The sequence below is a fragment of the Seriola aureovittata genome, chromosome 19 (assembly GCF_021018895.1).
Source record: "Seriola aureovittata isolate HTS-2021-v1 ecotype China chromosome 19, ASM2101889v1, whole genome shotgun sequence".
Lineage (NCBI taxonomy): Eukaryota > Metazoa > Chordata > Actinopteri > Carangiformes > Carangidae > Seriola > Seriola aureovittata.
In genome coordinates, this window is record NC_079382.1 from 3067798 (window position 1) to 3095025 (window position 27228).

Sequence of the window (27228 nt, forward strand, 5' to 3'; positions counted from 1 at the left end):
CATAGAGCTAGACTGATGTTGGCCAAGTGAGAATAAAACACTGCAACACCAAAATTTCTCTGTGTTTCTACCATCTGCGTTTCATTTGTGTACCTTAAGTTTAACCATTAGCAGAACGGCCCTGAAGGCAAACAGTGAAAAGTGACAAACCAGAAGGCCGTCACACTGCAGGGTAAATCCACGACAGGCTACTATCACCCACATGTGTTCAATATTCAACCAGCTGCTGCTGCTTGCTACCTCACCATGCTTTTGAATGAAGTCAGTGTGTTAGCAGCTACAGCAGGTGAACCGAGACAGAGTGCAAAAATCACACAATGAAGGAGATACTGAGGAATCTGGCCGATCAAGAAATGAGCATACACTCCCTTAATCTGGCCGACATGTGCATGAGAACACACTCACACCTTTCAAATCACTTTTTATATTAAGCTCATTCAAAAATAACAACAATGTGTGGAGATGATCGAGTAACTTACAGAAGTATCAAGGAAAAAGGTAAAAGGAAAAAGAAGTTCCTGTTCATCTGTCCACACACACACACAATCATAAAAGCACTGTTACCTGGTCTCTCCGGCCGACCACAGAAAACCACATGTTGCAGCTGCTTGTTAGCGTCGTCCGCACCAGTTCACACTGGGACGTCCAGACTGGGACACACGCACACAAACTGCACACTCTTTTTTTTTTTTTTCCTGCAGTGAGCGCTTCAACCTGCAGCAACAAGTCCAAAACCTCCCAATTACACCAGCTGCCAGTGATCCATTCAGCTTAACATCAGTGTTTCAAATCACTGTTTACAGATGGAAACGTGGCGTAAAAAAAAAAAAAAAATGTGGAAATGTAGAGCGCCACATTTAAAAAAAAGTCTAGTAAAAAAAAAAAGAAAAAAATTAAAATGGGAAAAGCATTTAGAAGTCCTATCAAAATGTTGTTTAAAGTTAAAAGGCTGAGTAAATTCCAGTGTATGGGGTTAAAAAGATGCAGTAAATTCCTTAAAAGTTCCTGACCGCAGCAATATTCCTCCACAAGTTCCTAATTGCAGCGTGTTTGTTAAGAAACAGTGAATCCAGGCGCAGATCCAGAGGTGAAGTGTCGGCTGGGACGCCGGCTGGTCAGACTGAGGTGGAGCGCTGCTGCAGCTCCACCGGGCAAATACCACACACACACACACACACACACACTCACGCACGCACACGAATGCACACACCCACACAGACAGACACTGACACACACACACACTGAGTTATATAACAGGACAGAGCTCAGCCCAGTTTACCGAGAATTCAAGCAGCTATTTGACAAAATTCTCTCTACCTGCCTTTCCCATCCCACACACACACACACACTCTTCTCTGCCTGTTCTCCACACAGCTTTTAAAATAAACAGAGAAAGGAGGTTTCCTCAGTATGTCATTCCTTCCCGCTCTTCCTCCACACACACACACACACACACACACACAGGAAACTCACTCCACTCAAAAGTAAGAAAAAGACTTTACGTTTCATACAGCTACACCTCATTAAAAATGAAGCAAAAAAACACGACCACACAGTACAGCACGTCGCCACACCTGCACTGCCAGGTAACAAACCACACCAGATTCTATCTATTCATTGATAATAAACAGACGTGTTGCACAGAAGACACATTTTCCATCAGGCCTCCATACAATGATAGTCCAGTGAGGAACCAGGGAAAATTTGTTGCTGGAAAGACTGTAATGCAGAATTACGTAATGCTCTGGCCTGAGAGTGCAGGGTTTCCCCCTCACAGGAAATGTATTAGTCAAAGTGGACATCCAACTCGCTGCATTTTTCTTTGCCATTTTAAATTAAAATCCGAGCCATATGAGACATGGTGGTGGTGGGGGCTCTGAGGTGCACACCGTGTACCTGTTCCAGGTTTCGGATTCCACACAGACCGCTAAAATGCTACCCAGAATATATAATCACCAGGGGAAACCACAGACCTGTTAGAGTGCATTATGAATGTTCAGCAGGATGCAGGGTGATGATCTTTCATTTCATCCGCCTCAGGATGAGTCAGCTGATTGTCCCCCATATAAAATTGGAGGGTGATGATGAAGATGTTGATTCAACGACTTGCGAGTGGGTAACATGATAACGGCCAGATATATTCCGGCTTTGTAATTACTTGATGTACACTTTTTGACCTGCTTGCGTGGCAAAGGATAGCATTAGTTTTACATATTTTTATTATATGCTTAATGTATTTTGTTAAATTTTATTTATCTTAAGTGTAAATCTCTGTGTTCCATGTTTCATGTGGTTGAAAGACAAATTCCCATCAGAAAATCAGTTAAGGTTGAAAGTAGATCTGCAATGAGCACTTATGAATATGTCCATTATTTTCTTCCTTAATATATCAAACATTTAGAACATAAAAAAACAGTTAATATCACCCAACATGATGGTATCAGAATGCTCGTTTTGTCTGACCAACACTTAAAGACTAAAGATATTAAGTTTATCATCATATGAGGAAAGGAAAAGCAGCAAATACACAACTGAGAAGCTGGAACCAAATATGTGTAATTTTTACTTAAAAAAATAAAATAAAAATCAACCTTATTAATTAATCCATTATCAAAGTGTTTTTTCCTGTCTATTGTCAGCTGTAGTTTAATCTTGAAAGTGACATGTTAGCCATAATTTTGTAATAACTGCGTATGAAACAAGCTTTATTTTTCATTTCTGATAAATACAACTTTTTAAGTGATAATGATGTTTTGTTTTTTTTTTGTTTTTTTAAATTGGGATGATTTCTCTCACAACCTGCTGTGGTTCTTGATCTAATCGACTCCTTCTTGAGTGACTGACTGAGGAGTGTCCATCGTAATTCATCCTTATCTAATCACATCTGTCTCTGTTCCTTTAGACCATTTAGTTAATCCAATCCAATATAGTATAAAAAGTAATTTTTTTTTTACAATAAAAACAGTTGGGTACGTTTGCTAAATTCGCACCTAACAATGGGGGATATGCATGAATCTTAATTAATTTGACGGCCATTTGATTAATCTGTGCACTCTAACATTGGCGTACATTGTCCCTAGGTTTCGTCAAGATGTCAGAGTCGTGTGAACAAATAAACACATGGACTGACAGTGATACATCGTCCCACTCAACATTAGCCCACCCTCCACGCTCACTCCCCCGCAGCAGCAGCAGCAGCAGCAGCAGCAGCAAACTAAACAGAGCACGTTTTTGTCCAGGAGTCATCCAGACGTTTCTCTGCAGTGTCACTGTTTAGTCTCTGCGCTGCTGTCAGACTCAACAGTGAAATCAGTCTATTTAAAAACAGCAGCCTTTTCTGTCAGTACAGTGTCGCTCAGCCACGCACGCACGCACGCACGCACGCACGCACGCAAATCCAACACACTCTGTCTTGACAGCCAAGATGAAAACATTCCAGTTATTTTGGGACTTCCTGTCAAAAATAAATGCCAATCCATTACTGTTCTGCTTTAAAATATATATTTTTTAAATACACAACTTCTATCTTTTCTTACTATCAGGAGTTTCTTGAAAAGCTCAGACAAATCTCCGATCTGCTGTAGTTTAGATTTAAATCTATACATCCACAGACACAGACACACACACACTTCCAGGTGGTGTTTCCTTACCTTGGCGGCCACGATGCTGAGGCCCATGCCGTTGTGCTTCTTCAGGGTTACCGTGACAACCTCCGGATCTTTCCTCATTGGCTGAAAAGAGAGATGGACAGGAAAGAGAAACTGTGAGTGAGGATGAAACCTCTTCGATGTGTGTTTAACAGTCTCTGGGAAACTCAACGACTGTCCTCTGGCGTGATCCCTCCGTCTGAGGAAAATCAGACCGAGGAGTAAAAAGAGGGAGGGATGAGAAAAGGGAGGGGAGGAATGAAGGAGGGATAAAGGGGAAAAGGGGAAGACCACAGAGGAACCTGTGGTCGCTGGAATGAAGTCAAGAATGAAAACCACATTATAGCTACACACACACACACATACACACACACGGGCTCATTTGAGCAGGGCTGGGTGACTGGGTGGAGAAAGAGAGGGAGAAACAAAGAAAGAGAGAGAGAGAGTGTGTGTGTTACCGAGGTTTCCCACATCATGAAAAAATATTCTGACAAAGGATACTCCAGAAAAAATAAGCTCATGTCAGACTTTAACGAAAGTATGTCTCTGTCGTACTGTGTATTTTTGTGTGTGGCTGGGCAGCACACAAGAACGACCGAGCGAGTTGGTTGTTCTTCAGATCTGTAGGAACACCCAGAACCAAACACAACAGCGACAACCGCACAACAACTACTGCTATGACAACACTACAGTGATACTAAAAGACTATAACAATACAGCACTGATGCACGGCTGCAACTACACTGCAATGCGCTGTAACTCCCAGAATCCAGGGTTAAAGTCTATGACGACCGACCAAAGTTTGTCTAAAGTTTGCATTGATATTCTTTAAAGCAGCTATAATCCAGTGTTTTTCTAATGATAATAAATCAGCAGGCAACTCAGCAGCAAACAGTCAGCTATGTGAACAGAGTGGAGCATTTAGTACCTTAAGAGTGAGGGACAAGATGCACAAAGCATCACACCCTCAAGTCTTCTCCTTAAGGTTTCCTTAAAATGTTCACTTAAGTATTTAAGGTTTTCTCCTTATCTTGGACTTATACTTTACGAATTACTTAAAGCCAATAAAGACATTACACAGAAGATCTTAGCAACCAAATGAAGGAAAAAAACTTAAAGATACCTCTGATTGTATCTTAACCGCAACATGGCTGAGTTAATGGTGATAAATGAAGACGATGAACATCCCAAGAAGAGTTTTCTGCTGCTTTTTCTTCCGATCGGAGGGACCCGATGGACCCTCCATGACGAGAATTTGATTTTGCTTTATAGATTTGATCGGCAGTCTGGTGAGCTCCTTTTTGACCGGAACAGACAAGTCATATCACACATCATATTTTTAATTAATTACTTAATTAAATTAATATTCCTTACAATTTCGTCCTATATTTTTTGTTTTCTGTTGAATGTTATTTGCGGATCAAATTTACTTTAAGGACCTTAAGGACGTGTTCTCTTTTCTTATATTCTTCTAGAAGTATCGCCTTTTCCTCCTTTGACCAATTTGGTTTTCTTTTCTTCTGGCCAACTTTGTGAGACGCTAGAGGTCACACTTAAGTAGATAACTTAAGGTGTTTTGTCCAACTGGCCCCAGATATTTTCTCCAAGGAGTTGGTGGAGACCAAAAACAGAGCTTACATTAATCAGGTCACCAGAAACACGGCTCCAAATGAATCATAATGTTGCTCTGCATCTGCTGGATGTCAAGTTCACTCTGTCAACTTAAACTGTCATGTTCACAACTTGTTTCTGCTGTCGTTGATGTTCCTCGAAAAGTCCATTGTTAGCATAAACAGCCGTCTTGTCCCAAACTCTGCACATACTGTACATCGTTCTACAAAGTGAAGCTCAAACATCCAGCAGCAACAAGCAAAACCATTTTTTGAGAAGAGGGGGACTCTGAAAGCTTTCTACAGGCAACTTATGAAAGGCTTTTATCATAAAGCAGGTCCAGCTTTATGCCTGCAGAAACAGCTTTACTGACTTCCAACTTTCTGCTGCGTAAAAAAAGATCTATCTAAAGATTTAGACATTGCTTTGGCAGTTTTTTGTCAGCAGATCAGTTTTAAATATTACAGGGGGAATGGTAAAAAAAAAGAGAAACTTCTGACCTTTTACTGCGCCATTTCTATCATCTATCATCTAGAAAAGCACTTCACAGGCTCTGATCACAGCTGCTCACCTACAGCTAGAGCGCAGGAGTCATAAATCATCGACTAAACAACAGACAATCTAAAATGTATTTATTGTGGAGAGGAAACATATAAAACCAAAGTGGGCACACTAGCATTGGCATTAGGGTGTGGCACTGGACGGACTTTCATGCAAAGTTTCAACACAGTTTGTTGCACCCTTTAAGAGAATGACCTTCTATCCACACCAACATTTCCAACATGATAAAACTACCTTTCAATTACCAGCAGATCATTTTGTAAATGCACTCTCTTGTAGCAGTTAGCGAGGAGAACTAGGCAAAGAGAAAGCACTTGATCTAAAACCATTTATACCTGCAGGACAGCCGTCGCTTTGTCTCTGCATTTATTGTTATTTTGCTTGTAAACTCAACTTTAAATAATCGAATGATCTTTTCCAAAAGATAAAGTATAACTTCACAAACGTGGCGGGGAGTCATTTAGCAGAAGGTTACAGTTTCTTTTCAGTACAGAGCATTTGGCTGAAGATAATTTATGATGTTAATATCTTCATGTTGTGTGTGTGTAATATTCATCACATCTAAAATATGTAAACAAACTACATCACATCCACCCTGCTGAAGTAGATGCAGAGCAGAGCTGAATTTGTGATGGTGGCTCAAGAGCCCCACCCCCTTCCAGTCTGCCTTAACACACAACATTAATCAAACACAGTGTGTGTGTGTGTGTGTGTGTGTGTGTGTGTGTGTGTGTGTTTGTGAGAGACGCCTGCATTATGTCGAGACTACAGTCATGAAATAGTATGGCAGGGATAAACAAACCAATTACAGAGGAAGTGGCTGTGTGTAAGTGTGTGTGTGTGTGTGTGTCGGCGTGTGCGTCTGTGTTTGTTTCATTGTTTATGTCTTGCAATGAAAAGAGGTCTATCATTTATGGCTCCATGTTCACTAACTAACTTCTGCAGTGTGATTGGTGTTGAATAAATGTGTGTGTGTGTGTGTGGGTTGTCATGAAAAGTAAATTGCCCCTTCTGAAGTCACTGTAATCACTGCCTTCCAACTGGGAGACCACACACACACACACACACACACACACACACACACACACACACACACACACACACACACACACACACACACACACACACGCACACACGCACACACACACGCACACACACACACACACACACACACACACACCACACACCCCCCCACCCCCCTCTGGATCCAGATCAAAACGACTTCCAGGTTTAAACTTTTCTAAAAATAGTCAAACTATGTCAGTTGTGCCGTCCTCTCGTCTACAGCTCAGATTCTCTTCAGGAATTTTACCTTTTTTAGTCTTAAACTCACCTGAAACTGATCTGTGTGTTTTCATTCAGTCACGTCTTCACTGCTGTAACTCCTGCTCACTCTCTCTTAAATCCTGTAAATCCACTGTAATTTACATCTGAATTCTCCAGTACAGTGGAAAGATGAGCAGAGGCAGGAAACTCAACTGCAGCAACTGAAAGGGGCTTATATAACGTTGATGTAAAACCTTTAATGGAATTCATGTGAACTTCCTGTATTTTTACTGCAAATCAAACATGTCACATTCTCCCTGACACTAATATTTATCTTTAATACGTCAACATGTTTGTTATCCCTGTTGATGCTTCTGTAATTTTAGCCAGTAATCAATTGTTTATTGTTTTTTAGTTGGCTTGCATTATGTATGTCATATAATATATACATGTGACAAAAATCTGGGATTGTACATGAAACAGAAGCCTCTGTTTACCTGATTTTGTCTTTTGAGTTAAAACATTAACATAAGGAGGAAGAGTGTCCTGATTTTATAGTTGAGAAGAAAAGAAGTGAAATGCTGTAAAAGTGGAATGATTTTTAAAAATGTCAGACCAGTAACACTTTGTTTTTACTCAAAATTAAAGTGTTTTATTTATATTGTTTTATCCCATGTTTTTTATTTATGCTGTTCTTCTCTTTTCCTTATGCTCTGGCTCTTTGGCCTTCTCTTTTATCTGGTTATATTTTTCTGTGAAGCACTTTGTTAAGAAAAGTTCTATATGAATAAAGTTATTATTATTATTATTATTATTATTATTATTATTATTATTATTATTATTATTATATGTAGATGGAGAGGATTTCAGATTTTAGAATAGACCTTTTGGTAAAACAGTGTAAGATTAGATAAAAAACCTTATGAATCCAATTAAAAATTTGAGCGTTAATCATCTTTCACTGCAAACATTCAGAGAATTAACAAAGCAGGATGAAAGAACTTTAGATTTGTTGTGTGAATAAAAGCATCAGAGCCCTGAAGTTTTTTCTGCTGCCATCAAAGACTTGTGTCCTCCCTGTGTGCTGTCAGATCTACTGTACACTCTCCACAGCTTTTATGAGTCAGCAGTCCTCTGTGGGACCGACTTTACCCAGGATGCCCCGCCGCCCTGACACACAAAAACCCACACACACAGTGATTTAGAAAGAGAGTGTGTGTGTGTGTGTGTGTGTGTGTGTGTGTGTGTGTGTGTGTGTGTGTGTGTGTGTGTGTGTGTGTGTGTGTGTGTGTGTGTGTGTCCGTCCTACCATGTCAGAGTTGTCAGCTGCAGAGAAGTGGCTGTCACAGTCAGCTCCTTCAAAGTGAACGGTCCAGGTACCGGGCGAACGGGGGTGAGGTGTTAACCGACAAAACCCTGGTAGAGAAAACACACACAGATACACGCACACACAGTCATTTACAGTACTTTTACACCAAACATATTGTGTGTTTTAGAACACATTCACAAACACAAACTGTGGGGCAGAGTGAGCTTCTCTGCGTCTCTTTTTTTTTCCACTGAAATAACCACAACACTGAAATCATAACATCTTCATGTATTTAAAACAGTTTAAAAGTGTTACATCAAGTGAAACATCAACCATCCAGTGCACTGATTATGATGATCTTGTTTTTAAATAATCATATTAAGTAACGTGGAATAAAATAGAGATAGTAGTTATTTCTACTATGTACAAATGTATTTTTTCAATAAAACACATGTGTGTGTATATATATGTGTATGTATGTATGTATGTATGTGTATATATATATATATATATATGTATATATATATATATATATATATATATATATATATATATATATATATAAATAATATAGTGGAAATGCAGATTATAATATCCTAAAAACCCAAGGTAACATCTTGCAGCAGAAAATTCTCACAATTAAAAAGCTAAATGATTAACTGGATTATAAAAAATGGCTGCCACTTATTTCTGTGTCAATCAATAAAATCAAATTATTGTTTCTGCTCTCGAGACTAAGGAGAATAAACTGTAAAATACAGCACATATGTGCATAGGAGTCTTTAGCTAAAAACTGTATTTTTATTTTTGAAAAAACTCCTAAATGTTTGTTGTAGGTTCCTATAACGTTACCTCTCTGCAGCAGCGGCTCCAGGAAGTCCTGCAGGCCGTTGGGGAGGCTGCGCACCACGTCGCAGGAGTAGCCGTCCTCAGGCAGGAGGAAGGGCAGCTGAAGGTCTGGGTCCTCCTCCAGCTGAACCTCTCGGCCGTCGCTCCTCGCCAGTTCGTCTGCTGTGTTTTCCGCCACTGCCACCACATGGTCTATCAGCTCCTAGACACACACAAGAACAACACACATCAGGCAAACTCAAGCTGGTTCATTACATCTATAGTTACATTCATTATTGTATCATGTACATTACACAAAGCCGATGTTATCCATGTTAAGACATCGCCACTTGGTGTGTGTGTTTGTGAGCATTTGTCTTACAGGCGGGATGTAAGGCTCATCTGGAGCACAGTGGTAGTTGGTCATGAGGGCGTGGAGCTGCAGGGAGTTGAGCTTGAAGCAGGTGTTATGGATATTCTGCACATCCTGCATGGAGTATTTGTCCATGGTCAGCAGGGTGGTGGCCTGGAAGACATAACACACACAAAAAAATGAGCCATGTGACTTTTATATGAAGTACATACTCTCTGTATGTTTCAAGAATTAATTTCTTCATTTCAGAATTTATATTTCTTTTTTCTAATTACTATATTTCATATTAACCTTTTAACAGTCTTTGGAGAAGGCCTCATTTAATTCATATATATTGTTTGTGTATGGTGTATGGAGCCCAAGCATCATCGCACCAATGAGGACAGAGTTCTGACACGAACAAATAAAACTGTGTTTTTCTCACTGGTCTGAAGCAGGTGAGGTTGTGTTGTGATGTCAGCTGTTTCCACACGGCACTTACAATTTAAAAATACAATAATCAGAAACTGATGACAGCTGTTGGGTTGTTTGCTTATGTTGCCACGGAGATTCCCATGTCAGTCAAGCCTGATCAAACGACACTTCAGTTTTCAGGTACTTTTTAGGGTCTGTACAGTGTACATGTTTCTGTACACCATCACCCTAGTGTATTTGTATATATACGATGATGTTACAGTGGTATATTATAATAATATAATATAATATAAATCTACTTATGCCCCGTCCTCCTACCTGTACAATGCGGCTGAGGTGACAGTCAGCAGCGAGCTCCAGACCCTGTTTCTCGGCCCAGGCCTCGATGTGGCTGAGCTGCTGTCGGAGGATGGCCCCCCAGTAGTGGCAGCACAGCCCCGAGTCCGTGTCTGTCACCAGCTTGTTGAAGAGCCACATGTTGATGAAGTGGAAGAGCTGCGAGAAGAGCTGGATGGTCAGAGCGGCGTTGACCCGACACCGCCGCAGTAACGACATGGCCCCCGTCAGGGTGTGCAGGACGTCCTCTGGAAGAGAAAGTCTCCGTCTTTAAATGTCCTCAAACCTGGGGTTCTGCTGTTTTACAAACTTCTGTGTGTATTGTAAAGACACTGATATAGTATATGCTGAACGCCAGGATTTTGAGTTTATGTAAATTCTTTATTTCACAGGAGTTTGGCTTCTCTAAGACAGTTGTTCCCAGGGTTATTAAACCTAAACTGTGTTTTTCATTTTACCTATCTTGGGTCTCTGTGGATTATGCTCCTCTGGGTCGTCCAGGAAGGCAGGCATGTAGTTATTCAGATCAGCCTGGAGGCAGTGAACCAGGTACCTGAGGGCACACACCAGAGCTTATTAAAGACAAAAAACATAAAGATTCGTTCATCATTAAACAACAGACAAAGCTCTCATCCTATCTTCTGTCTTTCAGGAAACCTCACTGACATAAAACATTTCCCCTAGGGGATACATTAAATATCTGTCTATCTATCTATCTATATATCTATATATCTAAAAAAAGATCCTACCATCCTGCTTTAATAACATTTATTTAACATGGTGAAGAAATTGTAAACCAGCTAGTGTTGAAACTAGTTTGCAAACATTGTAACTGAATAAGGTTGAGTCATTCTATATTCTTTTACATCACTTAAAAAGGTCATTTACAAATGTGTTCATTTGTTAAATTTTGATATAAACAAAGTCTGAAGCAGTTTACAGCAATTCTGTTACTCTGTATTAGTGTAGAATTTAGTTTGTAGTGGTTGTATATTGGGTTCCATGCAATGTACAACCAAGAACTACATATTAAATTCTCTTATTTGATTAATCAATCAACAGATAATCAATCTGCAACAACTTTGATAATTGATAGGACTTTTATATTTAAAAAAAAAAAAAAAGGCCACAAATCGACTCGTTTTTAGCTTCTCCAATAGTTTCTGGTTTTTGTATTTTTCTATGATGATAAACTGAATACATTTTTTTTACCCCAATTGAGTAATCTAGTAATAGAGAAGATATTGATTAGATTACTTAGTGAGTGAAAATAATATATTATTGCATTTCTCCTGTTCTACATTGTAACTTTGCTTCTGCTTCTTCTGCCTACTATGTACATACAGCATCTTTTGCTCTTTGGTCTGTTGCTCCTCCAAAAGGGATGTTGTTCCTCCTTAGGTTTCTCATATACAGTTAGTTTTTTTTTTGTGTGTGTGTGTGTGTGTGTGTGTGTGTGTGTGTGTGTGTGTGTTATTCATGATCTAAACTGCAGGTCTAAGGATACAAGGTAAGATTTGCTGTATAAACCTGTCCATCCACGATGGTTGTGCTTTATAAACTGACTTGATTTAGATTAACTCATCTGACGAGTAAAGTTTCCTCCAGTTCCTCGGCTTCCACAGTGAATTGGTCAAATTCCCTGACTTTCCCTGCCTGGATTACATCTCTCTGCCTTCCACAACATCCAGTCACACAACCACACACTCAGACTGACTTGAAGGCCATCTGCACCAGATGGGCAAGGATGTCCTGGGCATCCAGCGTGATGCGACTCAGGTCTCGGTCCTGCTTGATGAAGTTGAGCAGCTCGGAGGCGTTGGCCATCCAGAAAGCCAGCGCTCCTGCAATGTTTTTCTGCTTCTATAACGGACCAATCACAGCCGCACACAGAGAAAAAAAAAAAACACATAAGGAGGATGTTGTTAGATGACAGAGTAGGATGCAGGAGAGACTGAAGAGTTAGAAAAGAAGGTAGAAGACAGAGGGGTTTCTGTTTGAGTGGCAGCCAGAAGGTAGCAGTTGTTACTTCAGGGATAGACTCATGCCCCGCCCACCCCTCCCTTCCTCTAAACCAATCCAGTGTCAAGAGGAAGAGTGGTCATCATCGTCAGTGTCTTAATTTTTTTTAAACATCATGTCTTCAACATTTTAATGGTGACACAAAGGGAAGAAGTTTTTTCCCTCTGACTGTGACAGTCTCCAGACAACAGTGACCAATCCTTTTTCCCTTCCAGGAGCAGCTCCATGTACCAGGTCACCAGACACCAGCCTCCTCTTCCTCACACCAGCTGTGACGTCTCTTTACTTTTGACAAAAGTGTTTAGACTGTAGACTGACACTATGCCACATGTATTCACACTGCAAGCAAAAGGATCAACGATTCAACGATTGCATCTGTTTTAACAATCAACATTAAGCTCTTATGTTATTTTTGTAATGTATTTTAAATAGTTTCATTACTGTAGGCAACCATATTAAAAGGAAATATTTATTTGCTCTTTTGATTTGAGTTGAAAGTTGAAAAACTGAGAAGATCAATACCACTTTCATGTCTGTACACTGGGCTGTAAAAATCAGCCAATTACCATAGCTTAGCAAAAAGACTGAAAACAGAGGGAATCCATCCACAAATGATGTTATATCCTCTTTGTTTCAAACTATTCCTTTTACTTTTATGGACAATACAAGAAGTTAAAGGGAAAATTTAAAAGCATCTTTTCTAAGTGTGGAGCAGCACGTCACTGCATAAATGTAATTAGAGCCTCTTGCACAGTAAAGTGATCAGACAGGTTGCTTGCAGAGTGAATCGGCAGCAACATGCTCCTTTATAAACCAGGATAATAATAACAGAGAATAATTAATGAGATAATTATCTCTAATGACCAGCAGTGACTGGACCATTTCAGACTTTTAATGACGCTCAGTATCAGCTCCATATGTCAGTCTACAGTCTAAAGGGCAGTTTTCTGGTGGGGAGAACAGAGCTCAGGGTCTAAAGAGCTGATTGGTTAATATCCACACCACTCGCAGAGGAAGGATTGTGCGAAGCTCACCCCAACCCCCAACCCCCACCCCTTGCACTCATCTATCCCCGCCTTTGAAAAACGTAATACAAACCAAACAAGATACAGAAAAATAAACCCTTCATTCAGGACAGCCAGAGAATGAGCGATGGAGCCAAGTGCATCCAAAACGAAACGTGACGTTAAAACACTGAAGGAAACATTTAACACACAGACGGATGGTTGAACATATTAAATGAGCGTCCAAATAGACAAATGAAGCAGAGGAGGTGGAGGAGATCAGAGGGACATGACTTGTCTCTCATCCACACTGTTGAGTAGGAGAAGCAAGACGTGATGTCACACAAGATGGATGCCAGAATAAAAGATGGAGCAACAATGGAAAAGAGTGGTTGCTTTGGTTTTGCGCTGTTTTTTTGTTTGTTTGTGTTTTTGTTTGGTTGTTTTTTTTTTTTTTTAGTACCAGGCAGGTCCAGGAAGCTGAATGGAATTAGTTGGGTTGATGTTGCTGTTGTTGCTTAGTTTTCCAGCTGTGGGTAAGATGCATTATCATGGCTTTATTTTAACATTTCTGTTAGAATGGAGAAAAAGAAGCAGCAGCAACAATGAAGGGCTGGTCAAAAAAAGCAGAGAGAGAGAGAGAGAGAGAAAGGGAGAGAGCTAGATAAAGAGAGGTGAAGAGAGTGGGAGGATTAATAGAGGAGAGCCGAGAGACTGATAAGGTTGGGCGACATGGTCTCACATTATCAGCTGTTAAAACGTTAACGGATTTACCTTCCAGTTATTATGACGGACTCCACCTAATTTCTACTAACTATCACTGTGTAAGTGATATCCATTCATATGAAAAACAGCTGAGGAGAAAGAGTAATATCAAGCAAATATCCAAATTAAAAATGCAAAAAATAGTTAAACAGCCCGATAGAGTTTGGATGCTTCTTGTTTTCCCAAGTTGCCAGGATCTGTAAAAATAGTTTGCAATTTTATTTTTTTGTGCTGTTTTTGTGCTTTAATAACGGTTATCTAGATAATTATGAATGACTATTAATATATATGAATTATAAATATAATAGAGGAGCACTACTGACCAATTTAATTTCACATTTTTGCAATTTCATTACATCCACCAAGTTTGAAATCTTTGGGAAACATTATTATTATCATCATTATGATCACTATTATTATTATTTAAATGATGATAGTGTCTTTTCTGCCTAAAAAAATATACTGCTGTAATTTAGTTAGTTCACTTACATTTCCTTCTAACAATTAGTAAAGATTTATGCAGTAAATTTTCTAAAAAAATAACTTTTTTTCATCTTCTTTAAAATAAAAACTTAGTCATTGTTATTTCCTAAAATTCACACTTTCAAGGATTCATTTGTTCTTATGTTACATAGCATTATTTCATACCTGTATTCTGAATGACATTAGCAGCTAGCGATAGGATCCCACAATAAGAGATGGTGTTCTACGGTGAAATTTGAAGTCGTATATATTTTACTATTTATTTCCTTTGTAAGTGAATCTAAAACTGTAATTAAAGTTAAGCAGTACAAACAAATAAATAAATATGTGAAATGAAGATGCTTAGTACAACTTGTGATATTTTTTTCCATATCGCCCAAACCAAGAGAGAAAGAGAGAAAGGAAGAGTGAGTGAGGGAGGTAGACGAGTCTGTAGCAGCCGTATCATGGTGTGCTATTGTGCTATCCTACCTGATCCCCTTCAGGAATCTCCTGGATGGAAGGAAGAGGAAGAGGAGGAGGAGGAAGAGGAGGAGGACACGTTCACAGGACAGAGAGAAAACACGTCAACAGCTACAGTATGGACACAACCATGTAACACACACACACACACACACATACATACACACACACACGCACACACACTTTGACACACATACGATCATGGTTTACAATGTAAAGCCATCTTCAATCAGTTAAAGGACATAACTGATGGAGGTCAGCTGAAAACTACAACTGGTCAAGAAAACATTATACGATGTGTGTGAAAATTTATGAAGTTTAAGTTTTAATCTCTTTAATGACAATTAGAAGGAAATTTACTCCAAAACAGACCAGAAATAAATAATTTTTTCATATTTTAAGAATTAACTCAAGAGCTAAAATTTTGTATCTAAATATATTTAAGCCTATTGTTATTATTATTATTACTGTGAATTAATATTGCTGTTGATTTAGTACATTTTACAGATTTGGAGTCATCTAGAGGCTTTAGGAACTGAACTTAAAGCATTAACGTCTCTGTACTGTGCAAATGCAACTATAAAAGACACCGCTCTCATCACTATTATTGAGTTTGAGAAAGATACTGAACTCCAAAGGGTGAAAGCAGGAGACTGACAGCACTGGGCAGCTCAGAGTGCATAAACATGAAGCAGGGATCAGTGAAAAATGTAATTATTAGTCAAATTTCCCTGATTAAGTTACGCTTAAGACGTCAATATCATTTTAACAGAATACATTTTGAGACAAACAAATAATTTCTACATAATGAGAAGGTATGCCGCCTCTGCACACACTGTGCACAACAAGGGCAGGTTAGTTGGACATCCGTCGGATTGATTTATGGAGAAAATCATGCTCAGTTTTAACAGCAAATCTGGCTAAAGCTGGAAGTTTCTGAGAAGCTGGTAAAGGAGACATCAAACTTTTATCCAAATACAGCATCTCCGTGTGGAGAGTCACTGGAAGCAACAACTTAAATGGTGCGAGGAGGGAGCTGTCAGATCTCACTCCTGCTCTAAGACCAGGTTATTACACTTAATTTGATAATGGTATATAAACGTAATGTACAGGATTCACTGTACCTCCAGACTTAATGTTCTCACAGAGTAAAACTGGTCACAATCACACCCATTCAGGATGTAGTTTTCCAGGTTCTAAGCGTCACAGAGACACTCCACAAATATCCTGTTCTGCTGGATTAGTTCAGTGCCTGTTTAATTAATCTCTTGACAATAATAACACACACACACGACACAGGCACACGGATGCAGATTATAAACGTATGTGAAATAGGAGACTTTAACATTCCCGCATTCCTCAGTAGCTAAAGATATTTTCCCCATAACGCTATAAAACCGAAATCCTAGTACACACAGACTGAAATAGATTTAGTCTCACAGTCCAGAGTGTGTGTGTGTGTATGTTTTCTTTCATAACTTCCCTGCATACCAAGGGCAGTGAATAACTGGCTGTGAGCTGAACAAATAAAAATGAATGGCACTAATAAAAGCATTACTAAGGGAGGTTTTTAGAAAAACTGTGCGTGTGTGTGTGTTTTTTTTCTCCCTGATCCTCTTTCCCTCCTGATCTACTGAAGGCTTGTGCTTCATTTTTTGACTTCAGCTTTTAGCCAATATTATTTTGCGTACGACTGAGTATAAAACCTCAACTCCAATGAGTAACAAACAAAAACGCGTCAGTGGCAACAGAGAATAGAGAATAGTAAAGTACCGAAAGTCAGTTTTTGCATTTGAAAGGTTCTTCTGATTTAAATAAAAAAATTGTTAAAAATATGCAGCATTTAGTCAAAGTTCCTCTTGTATTTCTACACAGGAAAATAATGAATCTAAAGAGGATTGTTTTGGCATTGTTACCTGAAAAGTAAAATCTATCATATTAGCACCACTATAGATAATTTTTCTAATGATTTCTAGCTCTATTGATCAGTGATAACTCCATGCAGGCGTCACACCTCAAGCATTTAACACCGACAGGTAGACAAACAACAGACAAAAGCCAAGACTGGAACATAGGAGCTCACTTTGGAGAGGAAAGCTGCAAGAAACAAACATATGCAAACACATATACACACACCTTACAACAACTACAAATGTTGTAGTTTGTAAGGATACAGTTAATGGGAGGGAGTTAAGCAAAACATCATATAATACCCACATTTCAACACGAGCAGAAACAGCGTTATGGAGGAGGAGTGGCCACACTAATGGCAGCAGAACACACTAATGTAATGTCAGTGATTGGTGAGAGTGTGTTCAACATGACTGCACAAAGGGTTTGAAGAGCGTTGGTACTGACCTGGATGACTCCCTCCATCATGCTCACCATCTTGTTGACGATGGCAATGACCTTGTGCGTCCTCTCGGACGGCGACATGTCCGGCCGGTAAGTCGGCGACAGGACGTAGCGACAGGCCATGTACAGGACATACGTGGGTGAGAGTTTGAAGTGAACCGTGGAGCTGTTGGTGTAGTTGATGATGGCTGACAGGAAGGTGTCTTCAGCTGGATGGAAACACACAGGAACAGATAATTAGATTACAACTCACACGTGCAACAGTGCTGAGATCCCACAGGTAAAGCTAACAGGTGACACTTTGTGCCAGTGTGAAATATATGAATCAGTCTTTCCCCAATATGTTTATTCTCATGTGGATTGTCATCAAGATTATCAAAGGGCATTGAAACTCTCAACTGAAACACTACTGCTCCCACTAGACTGGGTTTCCCAGTGTGCTTTGTAGCGCAGGTGGCCCACTTTGTCTGAAATAAAAACAGGCTCCGCCTAGGTAATGAAGAAATGAACATTATGTAATGAAATATTAACCTTCAGGGGAGAAGAGGGGAGGAGCTACTGTACTTCACACAGGAATGCCATACATACAGAAAATAAATGACACTAGTGTTTAGACCAGCATTGCTTTACTTAAGTGAACACAAAAGACGAGATGCAGCTCGGCACTAGAGCAAAACCCCACTATATGTATATAGCTACTACAACCGAGGTCACGTTGAAACAGTAAGCACTGAAAGAATGAACAGAGCACTTTGATAAAGCTGCTCTGATGGCAGGGTAGGGGTGCAGAAAACACAGTCACCCAGCAAATAAGTTGAAAATGGCTAAGCTTTTGCCACAGCGCAATTTGACATCATCTCAAAAGGGTGTTCAAACGACCGATCAAAAATCAATCAATCACTTGCAAGATTTTCATTACTTTGTAAGTTTAATTGCATAAGGATCCACACACTGAATCATAGCTTCCTTTTAGTTTTTTAGCGACATAGCATAATGTATATCCCACGTTATCCTATGAACGAGAAAGAAAGAAGAGTGACCAAAAAAGCGAGTGTCCCGTTTTGCTCGCCATAGCTATGTTAAGACAAAATTGTCATCACAAATAATGCGTCACTCATCGACTGACAAACAGAACTAAATGGTGTGTTCTGTCTGCCTGTCGATGTCCTCTGCTCTTAATTCACAGCTTTATTACAATCAGCTGGTCAGAGTGTGTGTGTGCACGCATGTTGAAATCATGGTTATATACATGAAACTGTGGCAACAAATAATACGTTACGACATTAGGATGAATCAGGATGAATGACAACCAATGCAGCACTGATCAATCCCACATGTATCTATCATACAAAAGTTGAACCAGCCTGACAGTAACAGATCCCACTTTGAGCTGCAACAAGTAGTTTTTTTCAGTCACGTTGGCAGCCGGTCCGTCACAGACCTTGGCTGCACATGTCATGTGGGACACACCAATAAAACCACTCTGAGCCCGAGTGTGGTATCATTTTCTTTCAGTTTAGCTTGGGTGGTGAAGTGTTTGATGTCAAACTGGATGCAGCTGCTCTTTAGCAGCAGCACGACAACTCTTCCTATGAAAAACCTGAAGATCAGAGCGCTCAGTCTCCGGATTTCAATGGTGCATGTGCGTCATTGTCCCAAACACACTTTCAGACTCTTTGAGCGTGTGGTTTCTCCTATTGCATTGTGGGTACGGCCTCTACACAGCGCTCTATGACCAATCAAGAACTCTGCTTTAGCTGGAAAAACAGATGATTTCACACTATGCCAAATATATACTCAGTGCAAACACAGACACACTAAGGCCTGGAGCACAGGGGAAAGTCAATAAACACAAGTGTCACACAGAGAGAGGAAACAGCTAGAAGAGCTTAGCGCAACAAGGAGGGTGGAAACGTCAGCTTTCAGAAAACCCAAACTTGTAAGACACTTTAACGTTACCTGGGACTCATTTATGACCCTTTTAACAACATAAACCAACACAGTCCTGACTGTATTCATGCAGTCTTTCATAGTCAGGCCTGCAGTTTCTCCACAGCACTAGAAGTCATGTAAGGACTACTTGTTTAACAAACTGGCTGCTACTGTTTCTGTAAACTCTGAATCTTCCTCCATTCAGTCAGACAGAGGGATGAGATGACATTTTCTACTTTTTTATTGGCCATTATACTATTAACAAAGGAATACACAGTACAAATACAGCAGAGGTTCACTGACTGATGTGTGCTGAATGTATGTGTGAATGTATATCTTTTAAAGATTATGGCCTCAACACTACACACTCTCTTCAAATTTGATTTCGTTTTGTTTCTAATGGTTTGTTCTCTTGTTGACTACTGACATGTTTAAATGGAGTTGGCTGTATTATATACATTATATACATTTATAAGATCATTATTATTCAACCAAACAAAGAGAGATTTCTGCCAATGCATTTTCTTCCTCTCCTTTTTCATCTTCTTTCAGGCTTTATTATGAATTAACTTTGCATTTCCCTTTGTGATTCACATAGGACTCAATAGGACCAAATACTTAATTAACATTAGTGACATGAAGAACTTTTACTCTGGTTTTAGCGGTTTGACACTAAAACGGCTCTTCTGAAAACAAGTCTCAGTGGAACTAAGCATGAGGTATGTAGAGCAGTGGTTCCCAACCTGTGGACCGCGAAGGTCTTGCAAGTGGGCCAATAAATCATTTACTAAACAGTACAGTTTTTGTGTACAGATTTAATTGTAAAAAAAAAAAATAATAATAATAATATAAATCATATTTTGAAATGTTTTGAAATTAAATGATCTTTAAAAACATTAAACATGTTGAAAAATGTTGTTTTTTTTTTTGCATTAAGACCTATAACTGTGATAAAACAATGATAGGAACTTTTATGTTGTCACCAGCCGGACCACACTGTACACTTGATTGCTATCTCAATCTGACTGCACTCTTGTCAAAGTGGCTAGCTGGTTAGCATAAGGAAGAGTTAAAAGGAAGGAGAGTCAAGAGACAGATGGTCAAACAAAAAAAAAAAAAGAAACTGTGCTTCCCCTGCTTTCAGTTCAGTCCTGAATGTTCGATCATTATCATTACCATAACCATAAAAAGTGCTGTAAGACATTATTTGGCCTCCATATTACTACGAGTTGGAAAAGGTTGGGAACCACTGATGTAGACTAATACTTTAAAAAGAAGCATGTATATAAATATCAAAGTAAGGAGGAAGAGCATAAACCTTTTGCTCCTTTTAACATCTTTAAATATCAGAATAATTATCAAATTAACTATATTTTAACTTAGAGTCATTACAAGAGAATCATGTCATATTTACCACTTCAGTATCATCACTGGTCTACTGCTCTGTAAAGACAAACTAAAAGGGTTCAATAGTTTCCAGCTATTGACTGGGCCACTAACACAGTGAGGGGAGTGGAGTGAGACAGACAGAGACACACTGGTACTTACAGTTGTCTCTGAACTCGATGCTGGCGGGTAGAGTCAACTCTGTTCTGTCTGCTGAAATGTCCTGAGACCTGCTGAGACAAAATAACACCATGAGGAGGGAATGAGGAGGATGAAGAGCACCAGAAGGAGGAGGAAGAGGAGAGGAGTGAGTGTCTGACCTGCTGTCCTGCTGCTCTCCTCTGATCATTGGTTTGACCATCCCTCGCTCCATTTCCAGTTTTCCTGAGCTCTGTGCACAGAAAACACAGCGTGAAGCAGCTACAGCAAAATTTAATTTCACTGTAATTTCATTTACTGAAGATGACCCCAATGCTAGAATGTACAGACACAGATAATGACTACTTCAGACACACTGTCACATTTATGTACTGTACATATCATTTAGACAGTTAGACAATTCAACACTAATCATAAAACAACTCAAATATGCACTAAATCGGATCAAAAGTGGCGTTGGTGTGTGGCTCTGTTCAGTGACACAATGTCGTGCATTAGATTCACTGGCACGACTTTCAGAACCACTAATGAGCAACTAATACAACATGGAAGAGATTCTGCTTTGCAGCTATTTGGTTCTATTCTGCCCTGTGTATGTCACTGATTCACAGAGGTATGCAAGTTCTGGATTCATTTTAACGACAGTTTTTACGACTAGAGATGCACTGTTCCAACTTTTTCTTAGCCGATACTGATTCTAGTACCTTAACTTAGCATATCAGCTGTTACGAGAAACCAATCCAATACTAGACCTCTTTTCTTCCCACATTTAAAAACTGTAAACCTCACTTTTTAGAGAGCCTTTTATACAACATCTTCTTTATCATATGTGGACCTAAGGGCAGACATCTCATTCGACATGACCAATTGATGATATCTGTACTTAATGTGGATCAGTGACTGTTAACCAGGTTGCTTAATAAAGTCAGTATTGACAAAGAGGCAGATACAACAGGTTAGATTGGTGCAGCCCAACAATGTTTTTACACCTGAGCAGAATTTTAATACAGAATATGTACTAATAATTCAAATGCTGTGTGTGTGTGTGTGTGTGTGTGTGTGTGTGTGTGTGTGTGTGTGTGTGTGTGTGTGGTGTGTGTGTGTGTGTGCATATTACCTTGCTGGTAGGCAGCGCAGCTCCACTGTGGACGTCTCCGTGAAGGTCGAAGGTGGTTTCTGGAACACTGCTGCAGGAGAGACACACACATGCAGCGGTTCAGAAGAGGACCTGTGCTCTCCACAGCTGACTTTTCATTACTGACAACGACAAGGGCTCAGACTTAATCCAGACACACACTCGCACACTCACACACATTCACTTATCTAACTCATTGTACAGGGAGGAGAGAGCTGGACCAGAGATGCAGTAAATGAAATGACTCAGTAACACATGCAGACAGATAGTTTGCTCTGTACACATGCACACACACTTACATAACAGTTTAATTAGATATAGAGAAGCCATGCAAGGAGGGAGTTTGTGTGTGTGTGTGTGTGTGTGTGTGTGGTGTGTGTGTGTGTGTGTGTGTGTGTGTGTGTGTGTGTGTGTTTGAGTGACAGTAATTAGGTGTGACAACACTCGGGTTTAAAAAGGCAGGCTTCAGCTTTTCACGCCTCATATGACAGGAAGGCATCAATGTCAAATAAACAGTGCAATACTAACACAAACACACAAAACCTTTGTGCTCTGTCATTGACAGAAACGTCTTTGTCACGTAACACAATTACCACCAGCAGCGGAAGAAGGTTAATCCATGAACAGTTAGATGGATGGAGAAATGAGACAGATTTTCCATCTCAAACAATAATTCCAGCAGTTTTTTTGTTTAGTTTTTGCAAACGTTTAACTTTTTCAATTTATTTTATATTGATCATAACACTATCACGCCACCGATAAGGCTTCTCAACCTTTGTTCACACTAATGCAGACAAAGTTCAGCGTTTTCAGCCTTTGAAATCAATAAAATGTGAAAAATGTCATCAAATGCTAACTAACAGTCCAAAAACCAAAGATTTTCAGTTTAGCATGACATAAAGCAGGAGAGGAGAAAATTCTCACATTTAAGTAGTTGGAACCAGAAAATGTTTTGGTATTTCTGCTCGAGAAGTTCATCACAAGATTATCAAAAGAGTTAACAATTTATTCTCTGTCAATTGACTAATTGATTAATCTGCTTATCATTTCAGATCTAATCAAATTAAATATAAAGTGAATAAATGATAGAAGTGTAAAATCAGTTAAAATCAAGCCCCCTCATTTCCTGAAATTACTTCAGAAGGATTAAAAGGCATTGCGTTTAAAATTTAGCTTCAAAAACATCTAAGCCGATGGTAAAATAGCAACATGGAATCAAAATAAACATGGACAAAGATTATGTTTCTTTCCAGACTTCCACTGTTCTTCCTTCTTTCATGCTCCTCTCTCACTGACTAATGCTAAACATTGATGACGGTCCCGACTAAGTTGAGAGGCAGCAGATTAAAGTTCTGAACACTCATACGCTACAAGATCATCTGTTCAGCTGCCAGAACCTGGTGCCAAATAGCTTCTTAAAAACCTGCTGTCACGCCAAACTGTGGCTCTAATCGCCCTAAACATCGTGATGTGTCTCTAGCTTGACTCAACTAGGTATCCTTGTAAGTTTGTACAGCAGAGCATTGGAGCGCTGCCCAGAAAACCGCAGGGATCCACATCCACAACGTCAGGCTCATATTCCAGACTGAGGTGACACTGCGCTGCACTAAATGACAGATGGGGTTCATGTTAACTCACCAGACGTTACAGAGACTTTTTTTTTTTTTCTTCCAACTCATCTGAGAATCAGAAAACTCCTCCATACCTCAACCCCTGCATGTCTGTGGCAGCAAGAAGCAGAAGTTGCTAAATATGAAATTTAAAGATGGATGGCTGCTGTATTTAAATACACTTAAGATTCACTAATGACAAATGATTTTAATATTAATCTTCTGATCCATTCAATAATTGTTTTTCAGCTATTGGATGGCAGTGAAACACGCTGTTAACTCATCACTGATGTATTATCACCATATCAAGTTGATGCAGCAATTGTGTTAGCAAACAGTGGCATATTCACACATCCAGCAGACACAGAGTTGATGAATGTAACTCCAATATTAACTCTCTTAAACTTTTTTTCGGTTCCCACCAGTCCCTAAGGGGAAGATGTGGCTCTTCAGCTGCTAAAAGCTCCACCGTGTTCACTAGGCAACCGCTAACTTTTTGCCGTTCGGTGCTGGGCAGGTCATACACAGCGGGTTTTTTTAGAGAAAACATCTGTCCACTGCTGGGAATAATACTGATGGGAGTGATGGACCTAAACGATACACTGAAAGACACTACAATGCCACGCAGAGCTGAGGGGGTCTGTAGAGTCAGGTGATAATTCTCTGTGTCTTCATCACTATGAGCGACTCCTGACGTCATTTAATCTAGTGTTAATATAGAATGATTGATTGGTGCAGCTTTAAATGTCACCACAGGCCTGTTGCATGAACTAGGGAAAAAACTACACATTTGTAAAGGACAGGTTCACAAATGATCAATGTCTTAAAACAATAGTCCCCATATTAACACTGCTTGCTGCAATCATTCCTCCTCTTCATTACTGGCCATTAAGAAAAGCCATCTGAATTCCAATGTAAGAGATGGGGGACAAAGTCCACAGTCCTCATTGTGTGTAAAAACACATTCCAAAGTTAATCTGATAATCTGATAATTCATCCAATTTTATTTTGAGGACACTCCTAGCCTCCTAGCCAATGTATGCCTGACTGAATATGAAATATTAGTGATAATCATCTTATCTAAACCCATTGAATATAAAAAAAAAATGGGACAAAACAAGATGAAAACCAAACACTGAGATAAAGTTCACAGGACAAGGAGCCTGCAGGTTCACTTGCTGATTACATCATCCTCTCTAGCTGAAAGTGTTAATCAAAATCTGTCCAAAAGGTTCACAAACTAGCTACTGAACACACAAGCAACCAAACTATTGTGCTGTTGCTGAAATGTAATGGATAAAATGGAAAAAATTATTTTACAGTTTGCTGCTTATTTTGTCTTCAAAATACTGGAATAAAAGGTTTATTCCTCCCTTTTACACATTGAGCCAACTATAGAAAACGCATCAGAAAGTTCTATGAACCTTTAACATGCTTCAAAAGTTCACAGGACAAGCTAAAACAGAATTTGTCTTGATCTTGAATCATTTAAAAGAACTAATTCATGCAGAAACACAAAGCAGTGAGTTACAGCATTGATTACTTACACACCTCTCTCTTCTTTTTTGCTGAGTTAGTCATCCATTGAGTCATTAAAGGCCCATTCAATCATCCCAAACTTTCTCACATGCTCCCTTCTCTTCTTATCGGGTGTGCGCTCTTTCTTTCTTTCTGCCGTTAGTGTGTAAAACGACAGCGAGCAGGAGGCCACACCCAACAGCATGTTGATCAGATTAGAGGGCAGCCTGCCTGCCATAACCCTAGACCTCCGCTCTTCCTCTCCTCTCATTTCCTCATGCTCTCAACCCCAGACTTCCCTCCTCCCCTTTTTTTCCTTGCCTTCATCTCTCACTCTGCCTGCCAACTCCAAACCTCATCCTCTCCTCCCTTATTCTACAATAACACACTCCTCGTTTTTTTCTGTTCACAAAGTTGGGAGAACAGTGTGTACAGAGGATGAGGAGGAAGGGTAGTGGGAAGATGAAAAGGAGAAAAAAAGGACAGAAGAGGAACAAATCTACTAAGATTTTGAGATGAAGTTTTTCTGTTCCCAAACACACACACAATCAACTGCGTTCCCTCACCCAGACTTGTGTCGGCTCCTCATCATGGCCGCTGGTTCTCTCTTCCCTCCCTGGTCAAACATTGGGTCCACGAACTTGAAGACATGAGCGGACCCAAACTGGAGGGTAGAGCCGGGGCGCAGCACCGTTGTCTCGGTAACGCGCTGTCCGTCGACGAAGGTGTCGGCGTCGGGGCCGTGCGGCGTCACGGTCACCATACCTTCACTGTGCATCAGGTTGCAGTGATGCGGGAGAATTCCCGGACCTAGCAGCTAGAGACAAACAACGGCAGGTACATCAGCACAATTAACTACACACACACACACACACACACATTATAGCAGCTATATCAGGAACATCAGATTGTTCCTTTGAAATCAGTGATTGTTTTGTCGTGTGTATGTAAAACTTAATCACTGAAAAGAAGAAATTAAAAGTTTTATTCATGTTTCTGCAGTGACAACACCCCTTACATTTACTTATTTTTTTCTACTGTAATTTGACTGGTACCAATATCTGTATGAGTGGGCACAAACATTTTAAGATCACATTTCACAAATGACTAACAGAAAACTGCAGATATATGTGAGTCCTGCAGGGTTTTCATGTGTTCATGTATGGGTTGCAAGCATGGGGTTTAAAACGTGACTAAATTAACGGGATAAGAAATAATCTCCTGTTGCAAATTTGCTTTAACCTTTCCAAGGACATGGATGGATTATGAGAAAATGGGCGTATTTGTTTGTGCTGTTTAACTAAAGTATGACTTTCAAACAAGAAATACTATAGTCTAGTAAGGGAGAGTATCCCGCACACTGCTTTTACTCGCGCTGAAACGCTAGTATGATTAATAAATTGTGATGCTGAGTAAGAGCAGTGTGCGGGTTATTCTTCGTAACAAGACTATAGTTACGTTTTCCAACGCACCTGCACCTGAGACATGTGGATGTGCAAATATCCTCATGGTGAAAACAAGAAATACTAAAAGTTTCAATTTCAAACTGAGGCTCTGACCCGGTAGGCACGTTCAGTAATCTGTCCATACCCCAGGACAACTTGTTGCTCTGATTTTTAGCAGTATAGTAATTTGCCGTTATCACAACTGGACCCATGAAAGATAGGCAGTAAACGCTAGCTAAATAAGCTAGTTAGCTTTCTATAATGAGACAAACACAGAACTGAGGATGTGAGACTTGTGAATGACTCGGCACTAGCTGAAAAATATCAAGGAAAAATAACCTGTTTAAATGAGTGCTAACATTAGCAAGCCAGGCTAGGTAGACCTTAGCTAGCCTGGTTTTCCAAGTGCAATACAAACTTAATATCATGATGGGTCAAATGGACAGGCGGCTACATGACGGTACATAACCAAGTGTTCTTGTGGTGTCGTTACCTGGATGGCTCCGTCCTCTGTACAGTCTGAGCCGACCTCAGTGATGCTGTGCTGAAGCCGGTACAGCTTTGGTTTGTCCCGTGAGTCCGATCCGTCTGGACACACAGAAACAGT

The 27228-nt window shown here is 39.8% G+C and overlaps 1 protein-coding gene across 18 annotated transcripts in view; it reads right to left on the reverse strand.

The window, feature by feature from the left end:
- Positions 1 to 27228, reverse strand: part of afdna (afadin, adherens junction formation factor a) — a 102317-nt gene that overhangs the window by 34060 nt on the left and 41029 nt on the right. For 13 of the 18 annotated variants that reach the window (XM_056363501.1, XM_056363499.1, XM_056363500.1 and 10 more), the window contains 14 exons: positions 27115 to 27209; positions 25743 to 25993; positions 22031 to 22100; positions 21075 to 21145; positions 20917 to 20987; positions 17440 to 17645; positions 15091 to 15111; positions 12063 to 12208; positions 10804 to 10898; positions 10328 to 10593; positions 9605 to 9748; positions 9247 to 9445; positions 8395 to 8501; positions 3651 to 3731 (listed from right to left, as the gene is read on the reverse strand). In XM_056363501.1, coding sequence (XP_056219476.1) covers positions 3651 to 3731; positions 8395 to 8501; positions 9247 to 9445; positions 9605 to 9748; positions 10328 to 10593; positions 10804 to 10898; positions 12063 to 12208; positions 15091 to 15111; positions 17440 to 17645; positions 20917 to 20987; positions 21075 to 21145; positions 22031 to 22100; positions 25743 to 25993; positions 27115 to 27209 — 1823 coding nt within the window. The remainder of the gene's footprint in view (positions 1 to 3650; positions 3732 to 8394; positions 8502 to 9246; positions 9446 to 9604; positions 9749 to 10327; positions 10594 to 10803; positions 10899 to 12062; positions 12209 to 15090; positions 15112 to 17439; positions 17646 to 20916; positions 20988 to 21074; positions 21146 to 22030; positions 22101 to 25742; positions 25994 to 27114; positions 27210 to 27228) is intronic. The other 5 variants (XM_056363512.1, XM_056363513.1, XM_056363514.1 and 2 more) reach the window with 2 other exon arrangements.